Raw genomic sequence first — 10,953 nt, 5'->3', positions numbered from 1 at the left:
GGAGCTGGAAACAAATTCTAGGAAAGTGGAGGAGAGAGGATGCCGGTGTTTAGAATGAGGGATACTTGTGTCTTTGGTACCGGATGCGGCGAAAATTCGTTGGGTCGCGGGTCAAGAACCTGGGGGCTGGATCCGCCCGCGCCTTGCCGCCCTGTGCTCGGCGGAAGGTGTACTCACACCTTCCCAGCCCCGAAGACCCGCTCTCCCGGCAGTGGGAGAGCTCTGCTTAGGTCGGGGACGCAGGCGGATACGAGGCTGAGTCCAGGGCTTTCCCGGAACTCCCGGTTCCTCCTGAGTCTTCCTGGGAGGGGAGGCGCGGGCTAAGGGGTCCCCGCGTTTCCCGAGTGAAAGGCCGCGTCCCGCTCCCGCCCACGCCGGCCCCTCCAGGGCTCTGCCACGGCTCCACTCACCGGCTCCCGCCACCTGGGTTCCACTCCGGGACCGCGGCAGCCAGCGCCTCCCGACTCGCCCGCCCACCGGCCTCTCTTTCCAGCACCCGCAGCCTCCCTCCGGAGTGCAGGGGCCCGGGCGGCGCCACGGCCGGGAGCGGGGTCGAAGGCCAAGCTGGGGCGCGGGCCAGAGCTGCCGGGCCGCCGGGCGCGGGAGAAGGAGGGCGCCCCCTCTCCTCTCTGGGCCGTGTCAATGCTTTGCACTTGGGGCGGCCTGCGGCTGGGGGTCCTTCCCCAGGGCCCTGGGACCCGGGCGCCCCCCGCCTCGGGCCCTTTCGGCAAAGTCGGGTCGGCCCGCCGCGCTTTCCTGTCCGGGCGCAGGCAACCGCGGGCGCGGGCGGCGGGGTGGGGGCCGGGGCAGGGGGAGGGGTCTCGGGGCTCGCTGGCCCGTCATTGGTTAATATTTTATTCTGTTGACATGTTTTCTTACTGCTGAGGCTTCCGACACCTTCTCCCCGGCCCCCCCTCCCGGCCGGAGCTTGGCCTGAGCTGTCAAAACCCCGCCCCCGGAGACCCACAATTGGTCCAAAAAGCGTAAAATCAGCAATCAAGGGGGGCCTGGCTCGTTAGCGCAGGGGATCCGAGCAGGGCAGGACATGTGAGATAGTCACAGTTTTCCAGAGATCACGACAAGATCTAACCAGTCGCGCGTGGTCCCCGGCGCCGGAGCGGGCCAGCCCAGCCCAGCCCCGCGCAGAGCCCCCGCCGCCCCCGCGCCCAGAGCCCCGCGTCCCTCGCCGTGCGCCGGACGGGGAACCGGGAGGAGCTGCCACCGCGCTTGCCACCCGGGTCGCCCTTCCTCCGCGCGCGCCGCCGCCCGGGCCGGGGGTCCGAGCCGCGCGCCCCCGGCCCCGGCCCCCGGGCGCCTGGGCCGGATGTCCCGATGAGAGAACCGGCGCTGGCGGCCAGCGCCATGGCTTACCACCCGTTTCACGCGCCACGGCCGGCCGACTTCCCCATGTCCGCCTTTCTGGCGGCGGCGCAGCCCTCCTTCTTCCCGGCGCTCGCACTGCCGCCCGGCGCGCTGGCCAAGCCTCTGCCCGACCCCGGCTTGGCGGGGGCGGCGGCGGCGGCGGCGGCGGCTGCGGCGGCTGCCGAGGCGGGGCTGCACGTCTCGGCACTCGGCCCGCATCCGCCCGCTGCGCATCTGCGCTCGCTTAAGAGCCTGGAGCCTGAGGACGAGGTGGAGGACGACCCCAAGGTGACGCTGGAGGCCAAGGAGCTGTGGGACCAGTTCCACAAGCTGGGCACCGAGATGGTCATCACCAAGTCCGGGAGGTAGGGCGGCCGGCTGGCCGGAGGGCGCGCGGGTGGGCGGGAGGGGCACCCGACAGCACCCACCAGCGCCGAGCCCGCCGCTCGCGGCTCCCTGCTCTCTCGGGCCCCCGCACCACGCTTAGACAACCAAGTTGACTTTTCTTATTTGGCAGCGAACGAATTTTTTTAAACCAAAGCATCGAAATCTCCCAAATGAAAACGAAAATATGCTCCTGCAAAATAGCCCCAATCGTTATGAGTCCCAAAGCCGAGGAGGCCCCGCGGCTCGGCCCTGGCTGGTCTCCAGCGGTCTCGGCTGCAACTCCTCAGCCCCGCGGCCTCGCTCTCCTGCCTACGAGTTTGGCTCGGTGCTCCGGGCAGATGCAGCGTCTCCCGCGCTCTCCTCCGACCCTGGAGCCCAGAATGAGACTCGCACCGTGATAGGCCCAGGCTGGCCCACAGGTTCCCGCCGGTCGCTGCGTTCTCGGCAGCGAGCCCCGAGCCGGCCCAGCTGCAGCCTGACCCGGCCTGGAGCCTTGTCCGCGCCGAGGAGCGAGGACCTCCAGACGCTCACGTCGCCCTAGGCCGTAAGGCCGGAAGAAAACTACAATCCCCAACCACTCAAGCCTTTGAGTCAGATACGGAGAATCCAGGCCTCAGGCTCACCCTCTTCCCCCGAACTTCAGGGTCAGGGTCCTTGTTCGGCGCTGTAACCCAGTTCCTTCCCCCAAACAAACAACATCCGAATTTATTTCTGAGAGCTTCAGTCCCAAGTGGATATATCCCCTGAACGGATTTCAGGGAGAGTCAAGAGAAGCGGGTGTATTTATAAAGGCCCTGGATTTCTTTCTTGAAAGCTCGGCTTTCATCTCAGATGAGGGAGAAAGAGGGTCCCTAGATCTGAGCATAGGGCCGATGGGAAGCCTTGTAATAGAAGAGGGTCTTGACAGGCAGAAATGGGGTCTCCCAGGAATAACAACCGCAGGTGGTGTCTCCCAGGCAGTATTAAGGGGGAGAGCAGCGACAACAGCGGAACACAGGTGGGGAAGCTCCAGGCAATGGGTGGGGGGGGGCGAGGGGGAGGGGTCCTCCGACAGAGAGCCGGGTCCCATGACGTCTCCATCTTTCTCTTTCTCGCAGGAGGATGTTTCCTCCCTTCAAGGTGCGAGTCAGCGGCCTGGACAAGAAGGCCAAATATATCCTGCTGATGGACATCGTGGCCGCTGATGATTGCCGGTATAAATTCCATAACTCGCGCTGGATGGTGGCGGGCAAGGCCGACCCAGAGATGCCCAAACGGATGTACATCCACCCGGACAGCCCGGCCACAGGAGAGCAGTGGATGGCCAAGCCGGTGGCCTTCCATAAGCTGAAGCTGACCAACAACATCTCCGACAAGCACGGCTTCGTGAGTGCAGGGCGGATGTGCAGATGGGGGTCGGAGACTGAGCACTGGGCACTGCAGGGGGTGGGGGGAGGAGAGGAGACCACGGGATTCCCCAGAGGGGAGCGCTTGCCGAACCTGCAGGGTGCCCCTGCCCAGGTCACTGCCCTGTGGCCTCTGCCGGCTGGGCCTGGGCCCAGAGGGCTCTGCTCTGCAAGCCTGGAGAATGGCGGGGTTGGGGGCCGCTAAGCTCCAGGCTGCTCAGCTCCAGGCTGCTCACAGCCTCAGCTCTCGTCAGGCCTTCCAAAGCCCCTCCTAGGGTCCAGCGGGAGGCAGGTGTGGCCAGAACTGGGTCGTGCAGCCGCTTGTCTTTAGGTTCTGAGCTTGGAAGCCCTGCCCAGGACCTCAGCTTGTCCTCACCCTTCCCCGTGAACAAGACCCGGGTTCCCATCCCTCTCCCCAAACGAGGAGATTTAAAAGTTAAAACAGCCCCCTCCATACCTTTTCTGAGACTCCTTTCCCTCCTCCCACAGGCAGATTGCCCGACCAGGAGGAGGGAGTTTGGGGTTCTCACCGTTTCTGCCTGAGCCAGGGCCCCAGCGAATGGGAGGGGGGAGTTCATGGGGCAAAAGGGACTCCCTGTCCGGACGCAGGGCAGTCGGTGAGCCCGCGAAGGGCCCAGTCTTCTCTCCGTGGGGTTACTAGGGGCTTAGCAGTGAGCCCAAGAAGAGAGGTTAAGAGTGGCATTGTAGGGGATTTTATTTTGTTTTATTTCTGTTTTCAACTGGGGTAATTTTTTTTTAATGGAGAGAGAAACTGTGATGAAGAAAATTGAGAGAAAAAAGAGAAAGTAATATAGGAGCGAAAAGAAGCGGAGAAGACAGGAGAAAACGGGGAAGGGTGGGGGGTTGGAATGGGGAAGGCAAAACCCTGAGAGAGACAGAGAGAGATGGAAAGAGGTCGGGTCCCCAGAGAACAGAAATGCTCGGGTCACAGGCTGGGGAGGGGGGTGCTGTCGGCTGACCCGCGCCCTCCCCGCAGACCATCCTGAACTCCATGCACAAGTACCAACCGCGCTTCCACATCGTGCGAGCCAACGACATCCTGAAGCTGCCCTACAGCACCTTCCGTACCTACGTGTTCCCCGAGACCGACTTCATCGCGGTCACTGCCTACCAGAACGACAAGGTGCGCGGGACCGGCGGCGGGCCCAGCCCCTGCACCGACACCCTCCCCACGTGCAGGCTCCAGCCCTCCACTCACACCCGCCCGCAGCCCCCCGCTCCCTCACGGCCCACTCCCGAGCCCCAAGCCTAACGTCTGTAAGCGCAGCAGCCACCAAAATCCCCCAGGCTCTCTCGCAAGCCCGGCATGTACCCACGAGCTCCCCCGGGCGCGCGAGCAGCTGGGCGCTCGTTGGGGTGGGGATATTTACTTAGCAATTAGCAGAGGCTCCAGGCCGTGCTGACATTTTTACATTTTATTCGTTTATTTCTTGGCTCAGGGATGGGAATTTAAATGAAAAGAGGGCGCCGGAGGCAATCTGCCTAGGCGTTCCTGCTGCTAGGAACCCAACGCTAGGAACAGGGGGCCCAGTTTTCACTCTCCTGGGGGAGCCAGAGGGTGGGACAGGTGACAGCCCCCACCCCGCCATCCCTCTCTTGGTCAGTCCAGGCCCGGGACCCCTTGGGAGGTGCTTAGAGACTTTTCCTTCAAGTGAAAGGGCCTTCTCTGCTTGCTGCCTTTCTACACCCTCTCTCTAGAGAGGCAAAGCACCACCCCACTAGGCCTGTGCCCGTGTGCACGACTCTCGGGTGAACGACAGTGTCTGAGTGTCCTGACGGTCGTTTTTTTCTGTCCTTGTGAACCGATGTGTCTGTCCCACGCGGATATGCGTGCACCATTTGGAGTGCCTTAAATTCGTGTGGAGGCGTGTGAATTCGTTTGGTTTCCTGGGCACTTGTTTTGCCCGTATGTACTTGCATGTGCGCGGCCCGTGAGTGTGGTTGACTTTGTGTGTGTCTGCTGACCTGCGTGTGCTCTGCTGTCTGCGCCCTGCTCAGGTTCCGGGTTAGTTTAACTTGAGTGGCCTCGTGGGCCTGTGTGCACGCTTGGACGGATTTCGACTCTGGACGCAGAGCTTTGGGCTTGTGTGTGCAAGTTGAGGGATTATGTCTCGAATAAAGTTTTTGGAGGTCGCTTTCCTCGAGGCCCGCCCGCCGGCCTCACCTTGCCTTGTGGCTTGGAGCGTCCTATCCCAGGTGGGCGGGTACCAAGTGTGCACTCCCGGGGCTCTCCTCTGGGCGGGCAGCCGCTGCCCTCCGAGTGCCCCAGGCCAGGCTGGAAGAGCCGCATCCTGACCTGGCGCCGCCCCCTCGGTTCCCGCAGATCACGCAGCTTAAGATCGACAACAACCCGTTTGCCAAGGGCTTCCGGGACACCGGGAATGGCCGGCGGGAGAAAAGGTGAGGGTGTACGGGACCGGCCTGCGGCGGTGCCTGGGGGAACAGGACGTGGAAGGGGGCGGTGGGGGTGCTGCGCTGCGCTCTGACCCGCTCCGTCCGCTTATCCCCAGGAAGCAGCTAACGCTGCCGTCGTTGCGCTTGTACGAGGAGCACTGCAAGCCAGAGCGCGACGGTGCCGAGTCGGACGCCTCGTCCTGCGACCCTCCCCCCGCGCGGGAACCGCCACCCTCCCCGGGGACAGCGCCTAGTCCCCTGCGCCTGCACCGGACTAGAGGTGCGGATCTGGCGGGGAAGAGAAGGGGAGGGTGTCCACCGGGCGCCAGGTGGCTCGGTGCTCCACATCCGGCTAACTTAAGGCCTGGGAGAAGCGTCAGCAGTGAGCCTGGGAGGCCTCTAACCCAGGACGCTCCTGTGAGGGCGGTCCCAGGTGGCCCGCAGATCCTGCTGGGCTCCGAGTTAGGGCCCTGGCGCTGGGTGACTCTGGGGCAGTAAGGTTTTCTCTACCGGGTTCACTTTGTCCCACCGCACATAAGGGGTCTTGGATGAGGTGACCTACAACTGCCCCTAGCCCGACGAGCATCTAGAAGCTCCTCCGAGTTGGCCTCCCCGAGAACAGGCTTTCGCACGTCTCTCCGGCCCGGCGCCGACACCGGGAGAGGCTTCGCGCCTGTCTCTCCCGGGCCGTAACCCCGCGCGTCCTCTCTCCCCGCAGCCGAGGAGAAGTCGTGCGCCGCGGACAGTGACCCAGAGCCCGAGAGGCTGAGCGAGGAGCGCGCGGGGCAGGCTCTAGGCCGCAGCCCGGCCCTGGACGGCGGCAGCCCCCCTCGCTTGACCGAACCCGAGCGCGCCCGGGAGCGGCGCAGCCCCGAGAGGGCCAAGGAGCCGGCCGAGAGCGGCGGGGACGGCCTGTTTGGCCTGCGGAGCCTAGAGAAGGAGCGCGCCGAAGCCCGGCGGAAGGACGAGGGGCGCAAGGAGGCCGGCGAGGGCAAGGAGCCCGGCCTGGCGCCGCTGGTGGTGCAGACAGACAGTGCGTCCCCCCTGGGCGCCGGACACCTGCCGGGCCTGGCTTTCTCCGGCCACCTGCACGGGCAGCAGTTCTTCGGGCCTCTGGGGGCCGGCCAGCCGCTCTTTCTGCACCCGGGACAGTTCGCCATGGGCCCCGGCGCCTTCTCCGCCATGGGCATGGGCCACCTACTGGCCTCGGTGGCAGGCGGCGGCAGTGGAGGAGGCGGCGGGCCAGGGACAGCCACCGGGCTGGACGCAGGCGGGCTGGGTCCCGCGGCCAGCGCGGCAAGCACCGCCGGGCCCTTCCCGTTCCACCTCTCCCAGCACATGCTGGCATCTCAGGTAAGGCCTGTGAGCTGGAGGCAGCACGACGGAGGGAGGAGGACTGAGGTGGGCAGAGGAGGCAGGCGTAGGGCTTGAGGATGCCATGGGCGCTCCAGTGCTTCCAGCCGGCAAGGACTCCCTCCTGGGGAGACCCAGTGGACCCTCTGGAACACACCTAGGTTCAGGGAAACTAGGACTGTCGGGTAGGTCCAGGGCACTGCTTCTGACTCCTGTGTGACCTTGGGCAAGTCCCTGACCCTCTCTGGGCCTATTGCCTGCCCTACAACCCTAGCATAGAGTGGCACCCATTGGACTCTTTCTGCTCTGGCAGACGGGGGCTGCCCCGGGCTTTTGTAAGTCCACTTGCCTGGCCTGCCTCAGGACATTTTTCTTGGGAACAAAGATCCCTGGCTCACTGTCAGTCCCTGAAAGGCTAAAGTGGCTGGACAAAGGGAGTAGGAAAATTTGAAATATGTTCTGGATAATTGACCACCCAAATGACCCACCTCCCAGATGTCTCTGGCCCCCTTCAGACCCTCCAGGAAGTCCTCTGACCTGACAAAGGACTGGGTTCTCCCTTCCCCCACACTGGGTTTCCCAACTCTCCCAGCCACACGTCTCAGAGATGAGGGGCTCGGTTCCCCAGGCCCAAGATGAAATTCTGAGCTCCCAGGGGAAAGTTTATGAAACTGTGGCCAGCAGCAAAATAAGAAGATCTGATGGGGAGAGCGGCCTCTTTGGTTGCTTGGGTGGAATATTCCCTGTGGAAAGATTTGGAATCTCTACATTCATTTTCCTCCCTCTGAGGTTTCTGGCAAATTGAACCCGTAAGATCTTATCTTAAGGGAAGGAAAATAGGAGTTCAGATCTGAGAAGGCTCCTTTGGTTCAGAAGCAAATATTTTTCAAGTGGGGGAGGGGATTCTGAAATGAGTTTTAAATAGAGCTCAGCGGCAGGGGTGTGTGGAGTGAGTGTCTGAGGCACTAACATCACCTATCTGGGGATCTGAGCTGGCAAGGAAGCCTCCAGAAAATGGAGTTCAGGGCCTGGAGGTTTAATCTGCACCCTTGAGTCGGTGTGTATGTGATGCCTCCTCCTCAGACAAATTCTAGTGATAAGCATGGGCATCAGAGAGGTCACAGAGAAGTCAGGGCTTCTAGACACAGCCTGGTCAACAGGTGGCAAGGCCAGGGCAAGAGTACTCAGCACTCAGGAGGCGTCACTTGGTGTATGTACTGCTAATGGTTAAGTTCTCAAGCCGGGATAGCTCACCTCTGGCCATCAGGAAGAGCCAAAACCTGGGAGATCTGAAGCCTCCCTCCTTCCTCTGAGACACCATGTCTGAATGCTCAGTAGGGCTTGACCTTCTCAGGAAGGATATTTTCTCATTCCTGACTAAGCTACTTCTCTTCCTTCTCCCTGCCTGAGCCAGGCTTGAGGCTCCCTGGAAGCCCAGCCCAGTCGGCTCCTGCCCTCCTCCCCATACCCACATACTCTGTGGAGTGAACATTATCTCAAAGGTCAGATAATCCAAAAGTCGGGCCTCAGGGACTCAGGCAGTGTTTGCCCAGGGTTTCCCAGCTACTGTGCTTTCCACAGGCAAAGACTTTGCATTCCTTCCTCAGCTGCCACTTAGGTGCCGCCAGGAGTTCTTTGTATTCAGGCCAGTTTATAAACTGATTGGCATCTGTAGCCTTCTCCTGGTCCAGGCAGGAGACCCCTGAGCAGGTGGGCAGGCAGAGGGAGAACTTACAAAGACCCCCGGCCCCCGCCCCGCCCCTCGCCTGTGCTTCCCCGGCCCTGCGGGGCACCTGCGGATAGAAAGGCTGGGGAGGACACCGTTCTAAGTGGGCAGAACCTCCCTCCCAACACAGCCAAAGATGCCTGCTGGCCGCCTGGCCCTGTGCCAGCCGTGTTTCCTCCCTCAAGGCCCATGCTAGTTCAGCTGCCTGTAATGGCCTTCCCACACTCCGATTGTAATACCTGGCACAGAGCTTGATGGCGCCAGGTCTGTGCGTCATAGCCTGAAGTGAGCTCCCCTTTTCACTGGGTTTGGCCATAGGCATACCGGCTCCTGCCTACCTGTGCTTTTTTGGGATTACAGTCATGTGAGCTCTGGTCTCATATTCCTAAAAACTGTAGGGCAAGGATTCCCAGTTGTAGCACCACCCCTAGAGCCCAGATCACCTGCAGAAACACCTCAGGCAGGATGCCTAACCCTTGTCTTGTTCTGTTTCTTCCAGGGAATCCCAATGCCCACTTTCGGAGGCCTCTTCCCCTACCCCTACACTTACATGGCTGCTGCCGCCGCAGCGGCCTCCGCTTTGCCAGCCACTAGTGCTGCGGCTGCTGCCGCCGCTGCCGCAGGCTCCCTATCCCGGAGTCCCTTTCTGGGCAGTGCCCGGCCCCGCCTGCGCTTCAGCCCCTACCAGATCCCAGTCACCATCCCACCTAGCACTAGCCTCCTCACTACTGGGCTGGCGGCCGAGGGCTCCAAGGCTGCAGGCGGCAACAGCCGGGAGCCCAGCCCGCCGCCCGAGCTGGCTCTCCGCAAAGCGGGGGCCCCGCCCCGCGGGGCCCTATCGCCCAGCGGCTCAGCCAAAGAGGCAGCCAGTGAACTGCAGAGCATCCAGAGGCTGGTGAGTGGGCTGGAGAGCCAGCGAGCCCTCTCCCCCGGCAGGGAGTCGCCCAAGTGAGGGGCTGCTCAGCTGCCGCGCAGGCCTCCTGAGCTGCCTGCCCCTGCTGCTTGGGACGTGTACAGCACAGAATGGGTATTTATTTAAATAAAGGAGAAAAAGCGGGCTGCAGCGGCTGGAATGAAGCCCCGATCAGCCAGCCAGGGCCTGGGACACTTCCCTGGGCTTCAGAAGGAATCCAGCTGCCAGGAACGCAGTCACTTTGGAGCCACTGGATTTGGTCCAAGCCTGCTCCCGTGTCAAGGTGTCATCGGCGGGGCCCTCTCCGGGTCCTCCAGCGCTGTGGGGAGGCCTCGTCCCTGGCCCAGCCGGAGGCTGGCTCTTCGGGAGCCAGAAGGTGCAGGCGTCAGGCGGGGGAGCCCCAGAACCCCTAGCCCCGGGCTGGGACCGCTTGGGAATCGGGGGTGAGGGGTGCTGGGGTCAGTGAAGATTCAAGTCAGTGTAGACTTGAGCTGAGAGGAACCTGTTCTTTTAGTCTTTCCACCTCTTCACCCAGACAGGCGCCCCTCCCACCCCTGGGTCAGCAGAGGGAGTGGCACTTCTGCCTTGAGTCCCCAGGGGGAAAAAAAAGATATTTATGAAATAAATGGTAATTTGTGTAAATAAGCTTTAAGGTTCCCAGAATATGCAAATTGGTATTAATTTATTCAAAGGTGTACATTGCTGTGTACATAATATTTAGAGATTAACTCATAGCATTTAATTTTTTTTTTCATTTTACATGAGCATCTATATTGTACAGGGCTTGGGGGGGTCCTTGGCTGCGGGAGAGGGCCCCGATCCCTGGAGGAGCTCCCACCCCGCCAGCCCCTCGGCCCCTGCGCCCGGGCTTTGCTCTTCCGGCCCGCGGGCTCCACCTCAGGTTTTCACTTTTCGCTCTGGAGCGAGACGAAACGACAAAAACTCGAGAAAACAATAAAACGCTACAATGCGATGTGAATGGCGCAGTGCGCTCTGTGGGTCGCGCGGGGCAGGGGCGCCGCAAGCGCGTCAGGCGGGACTGGAGGCGGGTACCGAAGGTTGGGCGCCCCGGGCTCGGCGGCAGCTGCTCCCCGGGGGCGGCTGCAAGGCTGGGGCAGCGAGCTGAGCTGCGAGGCCGGGCGGCGCCGGCGCGGGCTGCGGGCTGCGGCCTGGGCCGGGCGGCGCCGAGCCGCCGCGAGCCCCCGCGCTCCCAGCGCGTCCGCGTCCCAGGCCGGGGGCCGGGCTCCCTCTGCTGGCCGCTAGCCTCTGTCCGCCTCTCCCGCCACTCCGCGCCTGGCCTGCCGCTCCCAGTCCGGGACACCACAGTGGAACTGCACCCCCTTTCAGAGCCTCTGGGTAGGTGGGGCTGATAAGATGGGTGCTCCCTGCTCCCCCTTTCCCTTCGGAGGAGG

At 62.6% G+C, this 10,953-nt stretch overlaps 1 protein-coding gene across 1 annotated transcript; it reads left to right on the top strand.

The window, feature by feature from the left end:
* The first annotated feature begins 1,006 nt into the window (after positions 1-1,006).
* On the top strand, positions 1,007-10,514 carry TBX2 (T-box transcription factor 2). The gene is made up of 7 exons (XM_081218310.1): positions 1,007-1,727; positions 2,847-3,114; positions 4,132-4,278; positions 5,479-5,555; positions 5,666-5,829; positions 6,268-6,902; positions 9,128-10,514. Exons 1-7 carry the CDS (start codon positions 1,333-1,335, stop codon positions 9,578-9,580), a joined length of 2,139 nt encoding a protein of 712 aa, XP_081074436.1. The 5' UTR covers positions 1,007-1,332; the 3' UTR covers positions 9,581-10,514.
* Positions 10,515-10,953: the final 439 nt, after the last annotated feature.

Source organism: Mesoplodon bidens, assembly GCF_964165515.1.
Source record: "Mesoplodon bidens genome assembly, chromosome: 19".
Classification (NCBI taxonomy): Eukaryota; Metazoa; Chordata; class Mammalia; order Artiodactyla; family Ziphiidae; genus Mesoplodon; species Mesoplodon bidens.
Note: the sequence above shows the minus strand (reverse complement) of the source record. Positions and strands in the feature narration are given on the sequence as shown.

Excerpts from the sequence above, each read along its gene's own strand:
- TBX2 (XM_081218310.1), top strand. The coding sequence starts at position 1,333 with ATGAGAGAACCGGCGCTGGCGGCCAGCGCCATGGCTTACCACCCGTTT. Across the intron at positions 3,115-4,131 it reads TCTCCGACAAGCACGGCTTC|ACCATCCTGAACTCCATGCA; the intron begins GTGAGTGCAGGG and ends CCCTCCCCGCAG. Across the intron at positions 4,279-5,478 it reads CTGCCTACCAGAACGACAAG|ATCACGCAGCTTAAGATCGA; the intron begins GTGCGCGGGACC and ends CGGTTCCCGCAG.